General features: G+C 54.2%; 2 protein-coding genes and 1 long non-coding RNA gene across 5 annotated transcripts in view; 2 read left to right on the forward strand and 1 right to left on the reverse strand.

The window, feature by feature from the left end:
• HOXB3 (homeobox B3) overlaps nt 1-23,212 on the forward strand; it is a 56,482-nt gene that overhangs the window by 25,440 nt on the left and 7,830 nt on the right. The window contains exon 2 of one of the 3 annotated variants that reach the window (XM_011289180.4): nt 5,514-5,690. The gene's annotated coding sequence lies outside the window, so the exon portion shown is untranslated. Of the gene's footprint in view, nt 1-5,513; nt 5,691-5,845; nt 10,725-15,533; nt 15,699-23,212 lie in introns of those variants that run through there. The other 2 variants (XM_019817750.3, XM_023244420.2) reach the window with 2 other exon arrangements.
• On the forward strand, nt 916-2,798 carry HOXB4 (homeobox B4). The gene is made up of 2 exons (XM_023244423.2): nt 916-1,591; nt 2,451-2,798. The coding sequence occupies exons 1-2, from the start codon at nt 1,135-1,137 to the stop codon at nt 2,747-2,749; spliced, it is 756 nt and encodes a 251-aa protein (XP_023100191.2). The 5' UTR covers nt 916-1,134; the 3' UTR covers nt 2,750-2,798.
• Nucleotides 20,244-23,057, reverse strand: LOC109494344. The gene is made up of 2 exons (XR_006589284.1): nt 21,335-23,057; nt 20,244-20,541 (listed from the first exon to the last, which is right to left on the reverse strand). It is a non-coding gene; the product is annotated as an uncharacterized LOC109494344 (long non-coding RNA).

Genomic DNA, 23,212 nt, shown 5'->3' on the forward strand with positions numbered 1-23,212 from the left:
CAAGAGGGCCTGGAAATATGCAGTTACGAAGGGGTGTTATTCTGTGTGTGGGTCACCCCCAGGGCTCCTACCCCCAGCATCATAAGGATGTGAGATTTCTCTGCACTGCAGAGGCGGCTGCATTAGCGGCAATTAGAAAGTCTGCACACCGTGATTAGCATTGCTCCGGTGGTTTTGGAATTAGCAAATTGCTATTCAGTGTGCTCTCCAAAGTTGCAAGATTTTTACTCCAGCGCTCGTGTTCAGTGTGAGGAACCAAGTCATTTCTCCCCGCTTGGGCCGCGTTGGGCACGGGGAGGAGTGGATAGGAGAAGGGAACGGAAGGACTGACTGACACAACCAAACTAATAGCGCAGCTAAATGCGATTTGGAAGGCGAGGTCTCCCCGAATTAGTGCATGAATTTCCTATCGATCCGCCCGCGGTTCCATTCATCTCTGACAAGTCCCTCCGTGCACCCGCCTGCTTGCTCCCGACGCCTCCTCTCTCACTCCCTACCCCTCCCCAGGCGACTGCAGAGAAAAGCCCCATGCTCAGTGCCTCTCGCCCCCAATGTGGGTTCCCTTCTCCAGGCAGAGCCCCCAGGCTGTCTCTCACTTAACTCCCCACACAGACTCCTGGGCTCCTCGCCGTCCTGAGGAGGGGATGGGGGCCTATGGAAGGCAGAGAATGCGGGGTGGAGGCGAGGCAGGACAGGAGGGGCTGCACCGGGAGCCCCAACTTCCGAGGGGATCCGGGATTGTTCTCTGCCCAGCGCCCCAACAGGCCCTCCAGCGGCAACCTGCCCTGTTCCTCTCCCTCTCTCTCTCCTTCTCTGTCTCTCTCTCTCTGATCCCGGAGAGAGCCTGGCGAGGAGGCGGTCGCCCCGCAGGAGCCCTATGTAAATCCTGGTGTTGGGTGGGTGGGGAGGGGGAAAGAGAAGAAGGGGAAATAAACCTCTTTGGCTGGAGTAGGGTCCGGGTGAGCAGATTTCCTTATCCGGGAATCGCAGGCGGGGCGGCCATTGGCTCCGGGGATCACGTGGGCCCCTAACTTTGTTCACTTGACAGTAAGTAGGAGGGCTTTCGGAAACAGGAAAACGAGTCAGGGGTCGGAATAAATTTTAGTATATTTTGTGGGCAATTCCCAGAAATTAATGGCTATGAGTTCTTTTTTGATCAACTCAAACTATGTCGACCCCAAGTTCCCTCCGTGCGAGGAATATTCACAGAGCGATTACCTACCCAGCGAGCACTCGCCGGGGTACTACGCCGGCGGCCAGAGGCGAGAGAGCGGCTTCCAGCCGGAGGCGGGCTTCGGGCGGCGCGCGGCGTGCACCGTGCAGCGCTACGCGGCCTGCCGGGACCCCGGGCCCCCGCCGCCTCCGCCGCCGCCCCCGCCGCCCCCGCCGCCGCCCGGGCTGTCCCCTCGGGCTCCTGCGCCGCCGCCCTCCGGGGCCCTCCTCCCGGAGCCCGGCCAGCGCTGCGAGGCGGTCAGCAGCAGCCCCCCGCCGCCTCCCTGCGCCCAGAACCCCCTGCACCCCAGCCCGTCCCACTCCGCGTGCAAAGAGCCCGTCGTCTACCCCTGGATGCGCAAAGTTCACGTGAGCACGGGTGAGTGCGTGGGCACCCCTTCCCCCTCCCACCCCCGGTGCTTTACACCAAAGGGACCTCGGAGGCATGGGGGGGGGGAGCTGGGGGAAGCCAATTGTCCCCGCTATAAACTCGCCATTGCCGGAGATTTACGGTCGCCTGTTTTCAGAGCCACATAATTACATCCCCCATAAATTTTTATGGCCTGGTGGGCCCCGCGCCTTTGAAGTCGGTTCCCCATCCTCTTTGCCATTCTCACCAGCGACTTTTTCGCCAGGGAGATGCAGTCTCAGTGAAGTTGGAAGTTGGGGAGGGGTGGGAGAGGTGGGGGAGGAGAAGGAGGAGGGGGTAATCTGTATTTGAGCGGAGAGTTGAGTCAACTCCCAGTATTTATTTTTTCCTTTCTTTCCTCTAGTCTGGCTCCTGGGCTCGAGAAGTGGGCAAAAGTTTTTACTGGGGGCAGGCGCTGCTTGGAATCTGAGCACAGAGGGTGGGAACTAACAGAAGAAAGGTTTAGGGAAGCCCCCCTCCCTCTTTCACCCCTCATTCTCCCATCCCGGGGCCCCAGGCCAAGGGGGCAGAGAGGAGCGGTTAAAACCTTGTGGAGATTCCTCTCTGCCCCCACCCCCCTCTCCAGACACCCAAACAACAACGTGGAGACAACATAACCCTCCAGAACTTTGAGGTCTCTTTCTCTTCCTGGGGGCCGCTTTCTTCCCTTTTCGTCCCCCCCTCCCCCCCCTCCAAGGAAGGAGAGGTGGCGGGAGAGGGAGGGAGGGAGGGAGGGAGACGCTGTGTTAGCTGGAAGAAAGGGCTCTCTCCCTCCTCCCTTTCGGGGCAATAAAACTTTCTCTTTCTCCCTCTCTCTGTGTGTGTCCAGTAAACCCCAATTACGCCGGCGGGGAGCCCAAGCGCTCTCGGACAGCCTACACTCGCCAGCAGGTCTTGGAACTGGAGAAGGAATTTCACTACAACCGCTACCTGACGCGGCGCCGGAGGGTGGAGATCGCCCACGCGCTCTGTCTCTCCGAGCGCCAGATCAAGATCTGGTTCCAGAACCGGCGCATGAAGTGGAAAAAAGACCACAAGTTGCCCAACACCAAGATCCGCTCGGGTGGCACCGCAGGCGCAGCCGGAGGGCCCCCTGGCCGGCCCAACGGAGGCCCCCCCGCGCTCTAGTGCCCCCCGCGCGGGAGCCGCGAACCTCGGGGCGGGGGTGGGTTGTGAGCGCTGGGCGGGGGGGGGGGGGGAGCGGCAGGGGGAGATGCGGGAGGGGACCCTGGGGCCTGGGTCCGCAAAAGCCTACCTGCCCTCCCCCTACTTTATCTATTACACGAATAAACGCAGAGGAGGGGGAGGGGAAGCTTTATTTATAGAAATGACAATAGGGAGCCAGGCGAGGCCCCCCAGAAGCAAGGTTCAAGTCTCTTGGTTTCTTCCTTAAAAAAAAAAAAAAGAAGAAAAAGAAGAAGAAGGAAGAAAGAAAAAGACAGAAAGAGAAATAGGAGGCTGCACTCCTCGTTTTCAGCTTTGGCGAAGATGGATCCACGTTTCATCTTTAATCACGCCAGGCCCAGGCCCATCTGTCTTGTTTACTCTGCCGCGGAGAGGACGGGCCTCGGTGGCGACCATTACCTCGACACCCGGCTAACAAATGAGGCCCGGCTCCGACGCCGCCGCCTCTGCTGCTGCCGCTGCTGGAAGACAGCCTGGATTTTCTTTCTTTGTCCCCCATTCCTGACACCCAGCGAAAGCACCCTGTGACTGCCAGATAGCGCAGTGTTTTGGCCACGGTAACACGCGCGCACACGCGCGCACACACACACACACACATACACACACACACACACACACCCTCCTCCCCCTCGGTGCCCCTCCATGGGCACACTGACTGCTCACCCCCTTCCACCAAGGGGTGGGGTGGGGGGCAGCAGCAGGAAGGGGATACGTGGAGGTGGGGGGTGGCCTTGGCACCGCAGGACCAGGCAGGGAAATTGAGTCCAACAGAAAAGAGACCCGGAGACCCGAGAGGGCCTTCTTCTGGAAGGTCAAGCCATTCCTGGCAGAGTGAGGGGCCAGCTGAGTTCTGGAAGCTGGGCACAACCCTCTGGCCAATTGAGTTGTGCAGCCAGGCCTTCTCTCCTCCGCTGCAAATGAATGTGAGACTAGCACAGAAAATGTGGTGGGGCCTCCCAGTCTGGGAGACATATTGCAGAGACCTCTCCCATAGTTTATCATTGTTTTGCATTGATTATTATTATTAATTATTATTATTATTATTATTATTATTATTTTATGTCATGCGCGTCCTGTCTCCTGTTCTCTCTCTGACATTCCAAACCAGGTCCCTTCCTAGTTCTGGGGCTGCCTGAGTCTAGAACCCTTCGTTGGCGTGAAAATTTTGTGTCCTGTACAGAGTGACAATAGAAATAAATGTTTGGTTTCTTGTGACCAGCACGGCGTGTTTTTGTTGAAACCTTGATGTAAAGATACAGACGAATGCCACCCAGCGTATATTTTAAGCATCTCAGTCCATTCGGCCTCACATTGTATGTGGTTGAGGATTTTTTTTCAAAGGGTCCAAGGAGAATTTCTATCTCAGAGGACTCCAAATTGTGGTAGCTGGTTTGTTTTCCTTTTGGGGTGGGTGTGTTTTGTTTGGGGCTTTTAATTTTTTCCCTCCAGTCCAAAAATGGATTGAAAGTACTGGGAGGGCCGACTCCAATCCCTAATGGGGGGAAAATGTTTCATTGTAGGACACGAGAGGCTTAAGTATGGCAAAGCCTTTCATATCGTGATTTATTTGTCATAAGCAAATAAAATGCGGTTAAGCTGTCTCTTTCTAGACAGACGGCTCTTTGCTTATTAAGGTTCGGAGGGAGGATTTCTGCGAGGCCGGCCTCTTTCCTCCCGCCTAAGAAGGTATCGTTTTCCTCTGAGGTGTTTAAAGCTTTAATGAGTCTAATTTTTTGCACAGATGTTTCTGGGTGTTTGCAGGTTTTCAGAGTATTTTTATATTACAAAGGAGCTAGCCGGTGCCATAGCTCAAACTCTGACAAGCAAATAGATAATCAAGAAGACAAATGGCCTCTTTTGTGAAGCCCTGCTCCTGTATTAATTTTCATTTTCTTTCTCATAGAAAGTATCGAAAGTACGACCGGGGACCAAATAGCTTTCTGTCTCTGAGGTCCCAGTCACCCCTAGAATGGAGTGGGGGAAGGGGGTGGGGGTGCCGATGACCCTCACAAGCTCTGTCGGGCTTGGGCCGTTTTGGGGCAGCACCCAAGAGATGTGCTTAAGGTCCGAGGGCTCCAGCCTCAGGGTCTCTGGTCTTGTGGTGGCCCAGGATACAGCCACCCGCCTCCAAAAAACTTGGGGCTCGAGAGAGCATATGCAATTAAAAGTCGTTTTTCAGTCCCATCTCCCTCCAGAAAATAAACATAGCTGATTCCACCAGCACGTTTTTTACTGTTATTTCTTTTGTATTCCTCCGGTTTGCAGCGCCCGGGAGTTTGAGGCTGGGTAGGGCCTGGGACACACAGGGCCGGTGTCCACAGCACGGGAAAGGGCGCTGGAACTGCCCGTTGAAATGCTCCTGGAGGTCTCATTTAAAAAAAAAAAAAATTGACAGGACCTGGAGGCGAGCTTTGTTTTGGTCGAATCGCGGTGTGATGTTTAACTGCCAAAGGGATACCGCCCTTAGTGGAGGGGGAAAATAGTCCTTAAAAAGCATATGCCCCCCCAGGAATGTCTCTATAGAACCAAATCAAAGCTGCTCCTTGGAAGGTATGAATAGAATAAAAAAAAGATTTCTATGGAGCTTAAAGTTCACAGCCATTCTGTGTAGACAAGAGCTAAGAAAAATGTGAGAATTATACAGAAAACCATTAATCACTTCTTTTCTTTAAATACGTATCCTCTCTCCTTTGTTATTATTCAACAGCAAATCTCCGCAGACCGGCTGTTGGGGGAAAAAAGTGTTAGCTGGCTCTCCCGGATCTGCGAGGGGGAAAAATTTGGAACCATAAAGTTGAAAACTTTTTTCTCTCAGTTTGGAAGAAGCCCTTCGTCATGAATGGGATCCGCAGAATTCAGGCCAGAGGAGGCGAGAGGCGCAAAGGTAACAGCAAAGCCCCTGCCTGGGCTGCCTTTTTTTTTTTTTTTGATCATTTTATGAGCTCTTTTTACAAAGGAAAGAAGAAAGTCTCTCGCCTCCTTCTTTTCCTTTTTCAACTTTCTTCGCGTTTTTTTTTTTTTTTTATGGTGGATGCTTGGTCAGATTTGCTGCCTTTTATGATGACTGATGCTCGGGTCAGAGGGAGAGAGAGGGGCCTCACACCTGGAGAGTGTTTGAACTGCTTGGGACTGAGGTGTCAGGACCCCTGAAAAACCCCAGAGAGGGTGGTTTGTGAGGCAGCTCTCAGAAGTGCTTTTTCGGGTTTCGGAAAATGCAGGCAGGCCTGGGGGGGGGGCAGCGTGTGTGCATGTGTGCGTGTGTGGTGATGTGCACATGTGGCCCGTGTGTTCTGTGACTTCGCTTGTCTACACTGGTGGCTTGCGTCCCATATGTCTGTTTACCGGTGAGATGTTGTCACTGCCGCCTCCTGGAAAAAATGGAATGCAGTTCTTGGATGGAATGCCCCAGGCTTGGAGCAGGGTCTAGGTAGATGTTGGTTTGTTGTTGTTGTTTTTCCTTTCCTTCTTTTTGTGTCTAGCTTGGGATTCTAGACAAATATTTGCAACTCTGGAGCAGGAAACTGTTCCGTTTACAGGCGACGTTCGTTGATGCCGGAATCTTCCTTTTCAACTCTGCCCCCCTCTTCTTCCTGGAGGCTCAGTGTTCAATTTGGTTTCCTTTTGCTCTCTTGTTTTGGGGTCTCTGTTCCCCCTTCTGGGGCCCTGCTTCTGAGGGTGAGGTAGCCAGTGAGCTGTGCCCGAATGTGCTGGCTCTTTTACCCTGGGGCTCACTAAGGGTTTGGAGGCAGGAGGCTGGCAGGAGAGAGAGTTCATGGAAAGGCCACGTTTTCTAGGCGATTAGCTCAGTATTAGAACCACAAAATGACCTCAGAAGCCCCTTGACCTCTCTGAGACTGGACAGTGGGCTGGCTCCTGCCTCCTGCCCAGGAGGGAAAGTCCTACCTCTGCAGGGAGGGGTACTTTGAGCTGTTGTCCTGGCCCCACCTTCATCATCTCCCTCTAGCCCCCAACCCCTTCTTTGCTAACTGGGAATTTCTGGATTGTTTTTCTATTACTGTCCCCTGGGGAGAAAAAGAGTGAAAATTTTAGCCCTGGGGTGCAGTTGGGGGAAGGGAGTAGGGTGCTGATCTGGATCTCTGTGTAGGACTCCTTCCCTAGGCCGGGTTCTAACCAGGCCCCCCCCCCCCCCATGTCCAGTTCATCTCTTGTTTCCTGTTTCGCTTGGAGGGAGCAGAGGGAAGAGAGACAAAGGGAGACGATATGACAGGTCCACAGGGCTTCAGAGGGCTTAAGGGACAAACCCCTGGGTTCTAAAGAGAGGGAAGGCTCCCCCACTAACAGTCCCTTGGAGGTTACTGTCTCTCGAGGTCTGATATCCAAATTCACAGCTTCTTAACCCATTTTTCTGAAGTTCCTTTGTTTAGGAGACTATTCCTGCAATCACTTGTGCCCCCTTCCCCTAATCCCCAGTCTCACCCCAGCTTCTCACACAGCCCATGGATACCTTCCCACCAGGGGAGCAGGAGAGATGGGAGAAGGGTCAGTACAGGCTGTCCTGACCATTTCCAAGGACAGTTCTACCACATCAACCAGAGTTTTAGCAACTTTGAATTTTAAGAGATGCGTGGAGAATTTGCTAACATGGAGCCTTTCCAATTCTGTTTTCTACTTGATGTGTCTGAAAATCCATACCAGCAACCAATTTTTTTTTTAAAGAGGAGATAGAGACAAAGAGACACACAGAGAGAGAGAGGGTGAGTGAGAGACACGGACAGACTGAGACTCCAGCTGGGAAGAGAGGAAATGTTCCTTCACTTAAAACCAGGAGACACAGAACCTTGCTGGGATGTGTGTGGGATGTTGGTTTGTATTTTGTAAATCGTCTCAATCGTCTCCTGTCACTTGGGGACTCAGTCTCAGGCAAGAACTAACTGGCGTTGGTTGGTATCATCTCCTTTGTCCCTGAGTGGCATGATAAATGCAGGGGCTGGAGGCCTGGGGCAGGAGAGGAAGTGGGTAGAAAGGTGAGCTGGGCTGCTCCTGGATTGGAAATGTTTGAGGTTCATGGGAGACGTGCACCCATTACTCATAAGGGCAGATAACCAATTGTGGGCCTTCTTATAGTCCCAGGTGGCAAAGATCTAGTCACCTGGGACTTTACAAAGCTGCTCTCTGCAGAGTGAGGGGTCCATCAAAGGGAAGGAGGGGGGAAACAATGGAAGGGAAAGTTGGGGTTCATTCAAGGGTTTCAGCCCCATAGGCCAGAGCTTCCAGATTTCCCTTTTCCCTCACTGCCAGACCCCAGTCTTTTCAGGGGCTGGGCAGTCTCCCCAGCTAGACAGACTCACCTTCACCTTCTACAATTCTGGTGGCCACCCCATCCTCATCTTTGGCCTCTCTTCCCTCCAGGCCCCTGGGCCCTCCGGATTCACCCTCCTCCTTGCACTTACTGGGGCAGAGGGGCTCCTCAGTCCTGCCAGAGCCCCGGGAGGCCACCCCAGCGCCCGTGGTGGGTCTCCCTGGGAAGAGTGGCCGGCTGGGGAGGGGAGTCTGCTTGGAAAACGGAGTTGGGAAGTTTCCCAGCGTGAGCTGAGCGCTGACGGATTTGTGATCAGCCATAAAACCGGCGCGTTCAGATTCGTAAATCAATCTTGCCTCTCTCGCAGAATGAACGTTCGCTTTATCGGCAGCAAGAAAGCGCTCAGCGCGCGCTCAGGCGCTTGTTTATTTGAACACGGACATTCCCAGGATCCGAAAAGAGTGTGGGCATTTTAGCAGAACCTGCCCAGCGTGTCTTCGTGTCATTTTGCGGTTTCTTTTCCTTGCCCTTAAAGACAATTTCTCAGGTTTCAGAGATTGCTGTCTTTCCCTGCTCCTGCATATTGCTTCCAATTTCTCTCTCGCTCGCTCGCTCCTTCTCTCTCTCTCCTTTTTTTCTTTCAGACTTTAGTGGACTGTTTTCCTATAGGGGACCGTTTTTAATGCATTTGTGGCCAGGACCTTGCAAGGAGTTGCCCTGGCTGGAACCGGGCGCAGGGCCCACATCGGGAGCCGGCTGAATTCAATCCCAGTCTGTGTTTTGTATCGGGACAATCAAAGCCGACCACCCCCCTACAGAGTCTGGGCCCCGCCGGCGCCCCACCCGTGCGTCGTCGGGAGCGGGATTCCGAGGAGGCGGCCGGGGCCAAGCTGCCGCCACAGCTGGAATTTACGGGGGCCGCCGAGTGCGAGTGCAGGGTGGCTGTTTCTTTGCGGGTGGTGAAGGCATCTGGGTCCTCAGCCTCTTCCCCCTTGAGTTGTTTTTGGGTCAGACCTCTCCAAACAAACCAGTGGCGGCCCCGCGGCCCCTGCTCCCCTACCCTAAGCCGCATTGATTCTCTCTCGTGTCTGCTCCAGCCGGCGCGGCGGAGGCCAGGCTGCCCCAGTTGCTGCCGAAGATAAGCCTGGGAATGTGCGGACAGGGGCTCCTGCAGGAATGTCTTTTCTGCTCCCCTTTGCGCCCCCACCCCACGCGATGGCCCAGGACTCCGATTCTGGTTGCTACTGGTCTGCCCATTCTGGGGCCAAGCTGTAAGTGAAGCTTTGGGGGATTTGGGTTTTCGTTTTTGTTTTTGTTTTGTTTACATCCGAGATGAAGGACTGTGTGTCCGCTTCCCTCTCCAGGCCTAGGGAATGGATTTCCCCTATCATCCCTGTGTTTAACCCTTTAATATGCGACCCCCCTCCTCTTTGCCCATTGATCGGTCTCCATTGTCTGCTGATTGGGAGCTCAGGGTACTGACACCTGGGGAATAGGGACCCTGGGGCTGCCAGACTGACTTCAAAGCCTCGTCTTTCTTCCCTTTCCTTCCCCTCTAGTTCAAATCTTAAGCCCTCTTCCCTGGTGTGTCAGGGATGGAGGGGGTCACCGAGATGGTGTGTGACATAGGTAGACAGAGCCTGAGTGCCCACTTCTTTTGTGTAGAAACCCTAGTCTGAGTCTTTGTGTCTAGAACATATTCTCAGTTGGTCAGTAGAATTTGATTCCTCGTGGTGGTAGTAACACAAGGGTGGGGGGGAAGTCCCCCTTGCGGGTATTCTCAGCTCTGGGAGTTCCAGAGTCGTCTCTTCATCCTGTCCCCTCTCTGCCCCTTCAAAATGTACCACAAAAGATCAGAAAGAGCATTAAAGCCAGAAGCCCCATTCTTCATGCCTATGTACCGCGGACTTGTGGGGAGTGCTTCTTTTGAAGCTGGTCCCTTTAGAAATGTTGTTGCTTTTTTAGGAGAGGGGGAGTGGGTCCCACTAAAATAAATATCCTAGGAGTGAGGGAGAGAATGGAGTTGGGGGGAATCCTAATCTTAAAGGACGCAGAGAGACGAGCTGGAAGCTGAGAAATCCAGAGGCTTGGAGCAGGGCTCTGCGCCCACCCCACCCCCACCCCCCAGACGCCCCTGCAGACTATTTCTGCACCTCCACGAACTAAGCAGAAGCAGGAGGAGAAGGGAGAGAAGAGAGGTGGGCTGTAGGTAAGTGTGTGTCTGGGCGGGGGTTGGGGGGAGGTTAGGGAGCCGTAGGTAGAGTAGGTATAGATGTGAATGTGGGAGACAAGAACTTGCTACTCTTCCATTGGTGGGTTGGGGGGAACCTATTTTGCAGGAAAATTTCTCCTCCTGAAGGGGAAGGTCATAGTGGTCCTTTGAGTCTGAAATCGAAAGACCCCCTTCCCCCTCCTGGTCACGTGATTCATTAAATAATTAATGCCGAGGTTGCAGAATAGATATGTATTCGTCAGGAAAATCGCAGGCTCGGTCTCCCTGTTTCTGACGTGCAATTCAACTGTCCTTTGAAAAACAAGCCTGTACCCCGAGAAAAAAAAAGAGAGAGAGGGGGAGAGAGAGGGAGAGAGAGAGAAAAAGAGAGGGAGGCAGCAATAAAACAGCCCCGCAGCCGGAGCCACACCGCGGGCTGGGGTATTGTAAGTAGAAGGGATTTCTCACTACCTACCGCGTCTTATATGTCCATGTAAATTTATTGTTTGTTATTAATGTTATTGTCGTAAAATGTGACAAATAGCCATCTTCATTTCCTGCCATTTCTCTTCACACGGTGCTCTGTGTGTTTATACCCATTGAGGCATTGCATAGAGAATTTAGGAATATTCCTCTTCTCTCTCTCTGTCTCTCTCTCTCTCTCTCTCTCCCTCTCTCTCTCCTCCAACCTTTTTCTTGATTTATAGCAATATGGATGTCAGCTTCTCGGCCGGTATGCCAGCCATTGTGTGTGTGTGTGTGTGTGTGTGTGTGTGTGAGCGCGTGTGTGTGCGCGCGCGCGTCTGTGTGTGTTTGTGAGCGAGTTGTGTTGTTTATGGCCATGTCTTCGATAAATCATTTCTCACGGAAAATGATGTGGAAGCTGGGCCATTTCTGCGGCCGGGAGAGACTGGCTCTCGGAGCTACTCCTCCCTCTCTGCTCTGCTCCCAGGAGTTGGTTATTTCAGACGATTTACAGTAATATATCAGCAGTTAATATGAAAGCTCTATAGCTGGAGGTCTTAAATTACAGCATCTGTGATTATCAATTAAGGCAAGATTTGTATAAATTTGGTAAACCAGAAATGCCTCATTGGCATATAAACCCAGTCAAAGACCACGACCTAATATAAAAATTATATTTGCAAGCCTGATAGAGCCAGCATTCCTGAAGCAGCAGACAGAGCCTCATTTTTCAGTGGTTCCCCTCCAGGAGTTTGGCTGCTCTGTCTGCAGCCCAGGGTAAAGGACCCAACTCTGAAGGCAGAAGGAGCCTGGGGGCAAGAGAAGTGCAGGTGGAGGAAGAAATTACTAGAGTTGAAGGCAAAGGTTTTTGTAATCGATGGGGAGCAAATTGAAGCCCTCTGCAATTGGAAGGGGCTAGAAGGATTCAGTTATGGTACTGAAGCGTCATCTATAGGGTTGATGTGTGTGGCACGGTGTCGAGGGTGAAGAAGGAGCTACCCACATTGGGGGAGCTGGGGTGGGGGTCGGAGGGTGAAGGGCAGGGAGAGAAGCTGAAAGCCTTGGCTGCTTACCCTCCTGGCTAACAAAACAAGGAAATGAATTCACACCCCAGTAGCCTTCCTTCGACCTCCTGAAACAAAGAAAGTTTCCTCAGCAGTGAGGGACTATGTGTGTTTGGGGCTAACGCAAAGAGAAGTTCTCCAAGTTTTTCTAGAAAAGAAATGTTCCGGGAATCAGGTGGTCCCAGAAAGTTGGTGAGTGTTCCAGAACACGGGGTGTGTTCCCCTCCCTAAGCCCCCATCCAAAGAGGGAGCAAATGGGGTGCATATTGGGAGGAGGAGAGCTGGTAACTTTCCCCTCGGGTTTTATGTGGGGGGGGGGTGCTCAGTCCCTTCCCGTTAGGGAAGAGCCTGATGGGTCCAGAGCAAAGCCAGAAATAGCTTCTGGGGATGTTCTACACTGCGCCCCAAAGTTGTGATGGGTGAGGAGCAGAGGGCCAGAACCTTTGCCAAGTCCGATCGGGGCTGCTGGCTTTTCCTTTTCTGGCTGGAGCCTGGCCAAGTGACTTTATAGCCACGATTATCTGTGATATTTAACTCTGCCTGCTAGTGTAAACCTTCGAGCAAAAAAATTAGAGTGACGCCGCGCCCAGGTGTTAATTATTCATGGCATCAGCCTCGTGGAGTGTCGGCTTAGGCCCCAGTCTTGGGGCATCCAGGAACTCGCTCCCATGCTCTGCTCCAAGTGGCACGGAGCCCCATCCTTGTTAATAGACAGATTTGTGGGTGCGTGGTGGGAGTCTGGGTTGAAAAGGGTTTAGGGTAAAAGAGATCAAGACCCTAGGCTGGGATGGGTGGGGGTGTTATCTGGTCTGGATACAAGGAACTGGGGAGAATCTGGATTCAGGGGTAGCTGTTGACAGGACTGGAGATTGTGGGGGAGGAGGGAAGGGCTGGGGGGAGGCAGACTTGAGGGACAGAGGCTCTGACCCTTCAGGCCCTCTCTCTTTCAGTGTTGGAGAATCCCACACATACATGCTCGCTCTGGGTGTGAGAGGGGAGTATGTCTTTCTCCTTCACCTGGGAAGTTGCAAGGCGGGTGTAAATGTGGAGAGGGTGAGTTCGCCCCCAGATCAGTGTTCCAGAATTTAGGCCAAAGTCTTGGAATCCCTGAGAAGGGAGAAGGATTACCTCTTCCTTGGAGAGGAGGAGGGACATGAGGAAGAAGGAAGAGGGTAGAATTGTGTTTTATTAGCTTCTGAATTCAGCCTGTTTTGGAGGAGGGGGGAAAAAGGGGGAAGGCTGAAGGATTTGCTCCTTGGGACAGGTCACAGCTTGGGCGGGGGGGGGGGGGCGGTGGTAGGTGAGCTGGGAGCCAGTCCTACAGGCTTCTACCCCGGGTTACCAACCATCCTTCCTTCTCTGCCCCTCTTCCCCCTGCTGCTTTTGCCTTTGACGTGGATGTCTGATCCCCCTCTTATCCTCTCCACTCTCTCAGCGCCCCCCCCTCAGGTCTTTGTCTCTTCTGGCCCTGGGGATCCCCCCCCCCGCCCCTTCCCATTCCCCAACTCGCACTCAAGAGTCTTCCCCCAGGAGACAAAAGCGGGGAGATCATCCCTCTCCACCATTATGTTATCTTTTAGTTGCTGGCTCCTTGTTGAATCTCTCCATGTGAGGCCTGATGCCCAGGCATATAGGCCTACCCCCAAATCCGTAAGTTTGCAATGACTTTGTTGTTGTTGTTTAAATACACACACACACACACACACACACACACACACACACCCTTGGTTTATTTAGCCACAAAGCATCCTGCCTCTTATCAGTTCTGTGTGTGTGTGTGCGCGCGCGCGTGCACACACACACACACACCATCCCATTTGCTTTTGTGCTGTTCAGGGGATGGAGTAGAACGTATCTGGTGGCAGGGGCTTTCGGAAAGCTGCTGGCTGTTTCCATCTTCTTTCCCAACTCTGCTGGTGTACACTTTCTCTAGTAATTATGGTGTGTATCCCCCTGCCTGTAAGAAGCTGGGCTTGCCAATGTTTTAGCCATCAGAGGAACTGAATAAAAAGATGAGAAGAGAGAGGATGAAAGGAAAAGAGAGGGCCTCAGAAAGAGAAGCAGCAGTAAGATCCCTTTCTGAGGGGGGGAAGTTGAGGCAGAGCCCAAGGAGGGGATGACAGGGAGAGACAAAGGCCAGTCAGAGGGGCAGAGAGGCTGTCCTGGGATAAGGAGCTCCACAACTTGCATGGGTACACACACACACACACACACACACACACACACACACACACAGAGTTAAGTAAGTGACAAGGAGGGAACTGGGAAGGGAACCACTCACTTTGCCCCCTTCTCTGTCAAAGAGAATGTCTCTGTGATGGAAGGATGTGTTACCCCTACAGATGAAAGGGCCCTCAGGCCAAGGGCCACGTTGCCCCCAAGGAGAGGGGCAGCCTAGTAAGCGAGCCCAGAAGTGAATTTCTGGAGCTACTAAGTCTTTCCCGGGACTCAGTTCAAACTCCCTGAAGATAGAGAGGCAGAGTATGAGAAGACAAAGAGGCCGTGAGAAAGGGACAGAGACCGCAGAGATGGTTATTAGAAAGGGTGCGGAGAGAGAGAGGGAGAGAGAGACATGGAGAAAGAGCCCAACCCTTTGGGGAGGGCAGCCACAGGGAGAGGGGAGGGCTGCAGGGGTCTGGAAGCTCCTCCAGACTCGGTGCTTTCTTTACAGGCAGCTGCCCAAAGCTGGGGCCGTCCCAGAAGCAACTGCCTCTCGAGTAGGCCCTTGGGGGTGCTAAATCAGGTCTGAGGCAGCTGGGGCAGGAACTGAAGTGTCAGGGAATGGCCAAGACTACCTTAGCACTTTTCCACGGCTCCCGCCAGTAACTTAATGGCTGGAACCTCCCAAAACAGAATTCCACGGCGGCGGGGGGCGGGGGGGGGGGTAGCGGGCAGTGGATTTGGGTCAGGCTCTCACACCTGGGCCCTGGAACCCTTCCTCGGCCTCTCTTCCCCCTGGCGGGTTTGGTCCCTCCTTTCCCCCTGTAGGGACGCGGAGAAGAAGTTGATCTGCCAGCCGCCCAAGAACTCTCCCTTTCACCTCCAATCCACATCTCCTCCCTGGAACCCCCAGCCTGAACCGACGGACGCTGCCCTCACTGATCTCCTCCCTCCCCCATCTTTCAGGAAAGAAAAGGAAAAAGGGGAAGCAAGCTCCTACCAGCCTAAACAGCTTTAGAAAACTCCAGGGAACCTGGAAAATGCAAAGCCTCTCGCGCCTCTCTCTCGCACCAGTCCCTTTACCCCCTCGCCACCGCTCTCTCTCCCCACTGCGCACCCCCACCCCCATCCTCCCGTCCCGTCCTGCCCAGAACTCTCTGCCTTCCCCTCCCTTCTCCGCTGGGCCGGACATATGGAACCCATTTCGCTGGTGACATTGAAGAGCCGCCCGTGCGCCCGCCTTCCGCCATGGCGCCCCCGGCGCTCCCCGCGCCTCGCCGTGCCCCCTGTCACTTCGCGGCTCCTCTCCCCTGGCAGCTCGGCCGGCTCTCGCGGCCCCGACCGGGCTCGGTGCCAGGCGCGCGCGGCCGCCCGCGGCCCCCACGCGGGCCCTCGCCGAGGGGGCGCTCCGGGCTCCTCCGGCCCCGGGGGCCCCCCTCCCCGGCCGCGCCCCGAGAGCGCAGCCTCCGCGCGCGCCTCGCCGCCCCGCCGCCCCGAAGGCCGAACAAAGCCGGGGGCGGGGGCGGGGGCGGGGAGGGGGCGAGCGCTTCCGGGCCTCTCCCCGCGCCGCCGGCCGCTCCGGGGGCCGCCGGGGTCTGCACCAGCGCGATGCGGCCGGCTGCGGCCGGGGCGCCCCAGCCGGGGCCGAGGGACCCGGGCCTGGCAGTCCGCTCCCGCGCGTCCGCTGCTCCCGGCCGCCCGCGGCCTGCGCCCTAGCGGGAGTCCGCCCAGGTAAGTGGGGGTGCGCAGCCCCGCGGCCCAGCGCGGGGAGTGTGGGGCGGGGGGAGGTCGGCTAAGGGTGTGCGTGTGGGGCGGCCGACACCCCAGCCCCTAGGTCTCTCTCCTGGGTCGGGAAAGAGGCTGGATCCGAATCGTGGCAGACAAAGATGTGAGCACCCTAAAGAGGCGGGTGGGTGGGTGCTGAGGGGGCAGAGGGATCCGGGTGTGCAGGGCAATGTGGAGGAATGTGGGGCTGTTCGCCGCCCCGCCGCGGGTGTGTGGACGGGAGCCGGGTTAGGGGATGTGGGGGGGGGGGCTCTCCGGCTTAGGAAGGGAGTGTTGGAGGCTGGGGAGGGTTTTCCAGGGGAGCCGGAAGCTGTGGGTTGTGGAGGAAATGTGGGGGCATCTCCTAGAGTTGGGGGGACAGCTGGGCCCTGCTCCCACAGTCCAGCTGCCATCCTGGTGAGCCTTTTAGCACCTGGCGGGTTATTTGAAGCTGAAACTACAAGGGGTTGCGGTGAGGCCGGGTGTTAAACTGAGAAGGTAGGAGAGGGGGGTGATTTATGGCTTCAGAGAAGCTATGTTTACTCCGGGACTGCTCTGGAAACCAAAAACCAAACAGAGCAGAGGCGGGAGGAGCCCCTCTCCTTGTAGTGGGAGACGATGCCAGGCTCACTGGCTGGGATTTATTTTCCCAGATGTGGGGAGATGGTGGGAACCGTCCCTTTGCAGGCGCAGGATGCGGTGGGTCTGTGTGATGCAGAGGGAGAGTGTGCAAGCGTGCACACGTGGAGGTGTGTTTGTGTATTGTGTGAGAGCGTCCGCACACTGGGGCACACGTGCGCTTGGGCTGGGGTCTGTGGGGGTACAGCATCGCCTTGGGAGTGGGCACACAGGGAGCTGGGAGGGAGGCTCCGTGTTCTCTGGTCCTGGTACTCTGTGATGTGATAGCTCTTTCTGTGCTTTGCTGCCCCGTCCTCTCACCATGCTCCCCCCACCCCTGCCCCCTGCCCCGTGCTTTCTTTCGTCCCACAGCCACATGCAGCACAGTCCACTTGGCCTGGTCCCTGGCCCCTCTGTGCCATCTGCCCACGCTGCCTGATCTTCCCTTTGAACCTTTAACTTTGCTATGGGAGACTAAGGAATTAGTGAGCATGGCTGCGTGGAGAGGGGGGAGGGGAGCGGGAGAGAAGAAAAAGGCCTGGGGTGGTAGCCGAGATCGGTGCTTGGACACTGGGCCTTGGCAGGCTTGAGTTCCACCATTACTTCTCCAATTCTCCCGAAGTCTCTGCTTGGGAAGGGACAAGTGAGCACAAAGTGGAACAGAGGAAGGGAGCCATGCAGGATGCTGGGGGTGGGGAGAGAAATATTTTGACCCCAGATAGTTATGTCCTCAGGCCAACTGGTGGCTCTTGCATTTCTTTCTAGAAGCCTGGCTTTGCCTGGAAATTGTTTTGCATTAAATTTTCTCAGCCGCAGAATTATCTTTCCTCGCCTCCAGCTAAACTTGCATTTTTCCACCAGACACTTGGGCCCCGCACCAATGAAATCTGAGAGGAAGCGGCTGGGCCCTAAGTGGCCGTAATTTAATTGATTTTATCATAAATCATCAACTTGATGAAGAACCCGAGGTTTCAGTGAAGTAAATTGATATTAATGGGAGTTTCTTGAAATGCAAACTCCGCTGCATTGTTGGGGCATCTCGAGCTGGGGAGGTGGATTTCATGTGTCCCAAGAGCAGAGAGCCTGGACCTGGAACCCGTGTTAGGGGGTTAGGGGCATTAGGGGGTCGGGAAAGCAAGCTGTGAGGGGTGCTGCCAGAGGGCCTGTTTCTGTGAGGGAGGAGGCAAAGAATGGAACTTTCTTGGGGAGGGAGCAGAATCTGACTCTGAACCCTGCTGGTCATCTTGGGAATGCTGGTCTCCAACTGGTGGGGCGGGGGGGGGGGGGGCAGTTAGGGAGGCCGGTAGGTGTGTGGGCAGAGTTGGGGGTCGGGTGAGAAAGCCAGGCTGGTACAATGGGTGCATTGACTCCTGGTTAAAAATTGTCAGGTCAAAGCCTTCCCCTTCTAATTATACAAATTAATTATTTACTGCTCAGGTTGCTGTCCAAAAATAGCACTTTTGATTTGGTGATGAAGGTAGAAAACCACCCCCCGCTCCACGCACAACACACACACACACACACACAGAAAAGCAGTTAAAACCGTGCATGAGCCTCTGTGGGGGCAAGGACAACCAGGAGTGGGGTGGGGGCTGGGTAGTGGGGGTGTCCCATTTAAATCCCAAGAAGAAATATTCTGCTTTTGCCAGAGATGGTGCCCATTATTGTCTGAACTCAGTTTACTACTGCGCAATAATGGTCATTCGCTTTTACGTTAGCACACAGAGAACCACAAGCTGTCAGTCCAAAAAAGGACCTTAGAGATCATTTAAGCCCAATCCCTCCCCTCCACACATGTTCTCTAACTTTATAGAGGGGACGCTGAGGCCCCGGGAGTTCACTGCTTCAGAGCACATAGCCAATCTGGAATGCCTAGAAGCCTAGCCTCCCAACTGCTACGCCTATGCCAAATTTTTAGACAAACCACTTCCTGGCTCTGAGCCTCAGTGTCCCTGTCTGTTACAGTAGCAGGGGTAGGACAGGACAGTGTCTGAGTTCTCCCTAGGTGTAACCTTGGGTAACTCTCTAGTGCTTGGGGTCCTGAGAGCATCTGGGTATAGAAGTTACTGCACACGCTTATTTGCAATATACAGGGAGTTTGTGTTCACCCAGAGCAGTGGATAGTTACTCTGACTGGCTCTAGGAAATCTATTAGAATCTGGACCATTCTTCCTCTTGAAGGTGTCTTTATTCTCAGCAGAGAAGCCCAGGCTGAGAGCAATAGAAACAGAAGGCAGTGGAGAGGGGCTGGCTAGCTGGGTTGGACTGGGATTGGCATTTGGGGGTGAGGGGCTAAGGAAGAGGAGGGTTCGCCTCACAGAGCAAGGCATTTTCCTTGACAGGCACTGGGCTGAGTCTGGAGCTGTTCAAATTTCAGCTTTTGAAATTCTTCCTACTCCAGCCCAAAGACTGAATTATGGTTTCAGAATTTAGATTCTGTAATGGTAGGCCACCGTCTGTCCCCCAGCCTCACTCTGACCCCAGGGCCTTTGAGCCCTCTCTTTTTGGGAGACGACACACACAGGGTGCCACAGCACTGTATCAGGTCTCCTCCCCGGGCAGCCAAGACAGGAGGCTTATGAGGTGGATGAGCTCCTGCCCTATTCTTTTTTTTTTTTAATTTTTTAAATGTTTTTATTTATTTTTGAGACAGAGAGAGACAGAGCATGAGCAGTGGAGGGGCAGAGAGAGAGGGAGACACAGAATCTGAAGCAGGCTCCAGGCCCTGAGCTGTCAGCACAGAGCCTGACACGCGGGGCTCGAACTCAAGGACTGGACTGTGAGATCATGACCTGAGCTGAAGTCAGACGCTCAGTCGGATGCTCAACCGACTGAGCCACCCAGGCGCCCCACCCCCTGCCCTATTCTTGCTCTTGTCTTCATCTCTTTACCCAACTGGAAGTAGATAACATTCAAAAGAGGAGAGAGCTTCTCAGAAGTTGCATAGTTGTGAGAGGGAGATTTCTTATAGGGTCAGGGACATGGGAGGCCAGCAGGGGACCAGAGGTTTCCAGACTGCCTTGGGAAGTGTGACCAGGTACATGAGTTCTGATGGAGGAGTGAGAAGAGATGGGCAGAACTCTTTGGGGTTCTGGAAATCAGCTCTGTTTTGAGAGGTGGGGGGCGGGGACTCAAAGGGCTGGCAGGTCCAGACTCTGGCCCTATCCTATTCTGACTCGGGGGGTGGGGGGGTGGGGGGTTATATTTGGAGGCAATTGGGAAGGCCTTCCGCTGATTGGTCATTAATTCGGTGAGTTATTGTCTGCTAAACAGAGGTCACAGGGAGAGAGACATCCAATCTGTCAGGAGAGACCTGCGTAGTCGCTGGCAGCAGGCTGGGCCCCTGTCCTCTCTTGCCTGCCTCTCCCTCCCTTCCCCAGCAGCCCACCTCCTCCCCAAGCTGTCCAAGATTCGCCCTTCTCCCTCTTGCCTTTTCCGGGCTGCCCACCTTTGTCTCGACACCCGCCCGCGTGGGGGGTTACCAGGCCGGGACTGAGCTTCCAGATGCGGCGGGGACCCCGGATTCAGAACGGGTTCTTGAGCCCCCAGGGCGCCCGCCTGCCCCGGACTCCAGCCTCGGCCCCGCGGCACCTCCATCGGCTCATTCAGGCGCCTCCGTGGTCACCGAGACACTTTGCGAACCCACGTGGCTGCCCTCCCCCCTTTTTTTCCTGCTTCCCCCTCGCGCCCCTACACTTTCGGGGCAGAGAGAACACAGCTTGCCCTTTTCTTCTCTGACCGTACTCCGTCTTCTTTCGATCCCGGCTTCCGCTGAGCCGGGTCTACACTGGCCTCCGCGGAGGCACCAAATCTTCTCTTGCCCCGTTTCCCCTTTGTTTCCTCCCGCAAGGGCATCTTAGAGAGGTGGGGGTTGGGAATGAACAAACCAAGAGCCATCTTCATTAGCAATTTAATTTTACAACCGCCAGCTTTGAAATCTTTATTAATATTCAAGAAGAGATGGACATTCCGGTGCGTGTGTGTGTGTGTGTGTGTGTGTGTGAACTTCACACGAGTCCGCAGCGGCCACAAAGTTGGGGCAGTGAAGCTGGAAGAGTGTGGGACCCGGAGCCCAGACAGGACCAGAAAGAAACAGATCTCGAATCGCTTCGCACCCCCGCTCCCAGGTCCCCGCTTCTCAGTGAGCCGGGGGTTGGTTGAACTGGGGGCCAGATCCTTGGTCTCCCCAAAGCTGAAACCAGAAATCGATTTTAAAGGAGCCAGCCATTTTGTCCTTATTGAGAGGAGAATTTTCGTTTGCTCTTTAATGGGTTTTATTGGGAGGGGGGAGAGAAAGAGACATGATCCCTCTAAGGCCTGGGAGGGTGGGCGCCAGGAATGGCTTAAAGAGGTTTAAAGTGCTCCTTGTCCCCTGATATTGAGTAGGGATTAGGAATGGAGGAGGGGAGTGCTGTAGGGAGTGGAAGAGGAAACTATGCCCATGAAGGGGGCTCTTCTTTCTAATATTTACCTTTATTATTAATTTCTGCCTTTGTTAGATTATCATAAAATCTGTCCTAATCTTTTCTCGAGTTTTCCTTTTCAATTTCTCTCTCACACACGCACACGGTAAGTTGCCTAAGTTTCCCTTCTTGGGTTCAGGAAGAAACTGGTCACTCCTCTCTCTGGTCTGCCCCTAAATCACCACTGTGTTGTCAGGAGTGAGAAACTCCTCTCCCCTGTCTTTTTCTAGACTCCGGTCTTCGCTCACACCCCTCTGATGTCTCCTACTCCGAGTCCCCTGGCCCAGCTCCTCACTGCCCTGCCTTTGCCCACCCAGTGGAATGGGTGCCGGCCAGGCTGCCTCTTTACCATCAGCCTCCCATCTCCCAGCCCCGATCAGGGGCAACCGGCCCGCCAGAAATCTCCAAGAAAGGAAGGAAAAAGGCAAGAAAGAAACCAAACTGGGATCTAATTGCCTCCCAAGCATTTCAAATGGACTTTGTTCTCCAGGTTTAATAAGAAGCCCCCACTCCATCTCTTACCGCATTTGGGGGGTGCGTGTCTTCTGAAAGTTTTCTCCAGGTTAGCTTTCTCCAGCCCCAGTCCTCTTTCTCGCCCCCCATCCCACCGTGCTCCAGCTCCTTGTGTCACCAGAAGGGACCACAATGAGTTGAGGAGGCTCTGGGAGGGGAGGGGTCCGCTGCTGTCTGGGGAAAGCATCGCAGCCCCAGTCTCACAGGCCCGCCTTGGGCTGGGTGCCCTCTAGGCTCTCTTTTATTCCTTGAAGCAAAGCTGTGCAGCCCCGTAGCCACCAGGCTCTCCTCTTCTCTCAATTTTGCAATGACCTTCTCTAGCCAGTGGTAGCAACAGCTAGGAGAGCTGGAGGGTCTGAGGTCCATTTTCGACTTTTAATTTGGGGGAGTCAGAGAAAAGACCCAAAGGTGCTGGTTCCCTTAAGCCTCTGGAAGCCTCCCTGGGCTGAGTCCCCAACCCACTAGGCCCAAAGCTACATAGGTACCAACACTGTAGGCCCCTGACCAGGGTCTAGAAATCTCAGGACAGGCTCTGTGCAGCCACGTACACAGGCAGACCATTAGGCTCTCTTTGAGGGTCCTGGCTTGAGCCACAACATCGGCTCTGGCTTGAGCATTTTCTTTTCTTGGTACTACTGATAAACAGAAAAATGGCCCCCACCCTTCATCCTCATGCACATCCCCCCCCCTTCCTTCAGCCACCAGCTCTCTAGGCAGGTGGTAGTAGGGTCCTTGGGGCATCACAGTGGGAGGTTCTGCATGTGGTTCCTGTTGCTGGAGGGCAGGGAGGCCATGGGTCCCACCCACCCCGTTCAGCAAGGCCCCCCAAAACTGGCTGCTCCAGCCCATGAAAACTGACTTAGCAGGCCCGGAAGAGGTAGGAGCTGGAGGAGACCCTGGGAGAATAGGACCCTTTCTCAGCCCAAAGCAGAGCTTGTGAGTGGGGAGCAATAGGGTGTGAGGGGAGCTTTGCCAGACACAGCCACCCTCTCCCGGAGGGGGACAATAGCTGGAACCATCTCTCACCTTTGTTCTCCCAGTCCCATCTCCTCTGGTGCGTCCAGATGGGAGAAGGCAAAAGCCAAGCATTCTAACCAGGAGGTCACAGGGTAGTGGCTGGCTCTGTCTACTCCAAGTTAAAGAGAACAAGTTTTCCAAGCTGCCTTTGTAGAAAAGAGAGACTCTCTGCGTTCTATTTCATCCCCTAAGTCCCGACTCAGCAGTTAGGCAGAGTTGCAAACACTCCTGCTTTGGGAAACGTCCTGGTCTTCTTTTTTGTCTCTTTCCTCCAGCGGGAATGGCTCTCCCCACCCCCGCCCCAAATCTGCAGACACCTACATTCTTGGCTCTTGTCTCCCTCCTACAGGCCTCCTTGCCTTTTCCTGCCCTTCTCAAACACACCCTAAGAAAAGTTTAGCTTTTGTAGTCTTCCTCATTTGTGCCAAGAGTCATAAATCTTGCAGAGCTAAGAGAAACAAACAGGTTTGTTCGGAACAATACTAATAACCACCCTTCTCTTCTGCCAGCGCATTTAAGATGAAGCCATTTTGGTAGTTCTTCTCACCTTCTCAGAAGTACAAATGTCCTTATCACCTCTTAGCCCCTTCTGCCTATCCCGAGGTGAGAATCTTAACAGAAACTTCTCTGTTAAGTTCTTACAGCCTCTCTATTGCCAGCCGTGTCTAGAGCTCGAGCTAAACAGAGTCCCCCTTTTGTCACCCTCTCCTCAACCCCCCTCCTGCTGCAAGATGGTCTGGATTTTTAAAATAATCACTCACCGCTTGTTGTCTGTTCTCAAAAAAGGGGGGGTGTTTTTTAAAAAACGTCTGGCTGTCCCCCCTACCGGTTGGAAACTGGGCCTGGAGACTTGCAGGGAGAGAAGAGGAG

The sequence above is a fragment of the Felis catus genome, chromosome E1, assembly GCF_018350175.1.
Source record: "Felis catus isolate Fca126 chromosome E1, F.catus_Fca126_mat1.0, whole genome shotgun sequence".
NCBI classification, from domain to species: Eukaryota; Metazoa; Chordata; class Mammalia; order Carnivora; family Felidae; genus Felis; species Felis catus.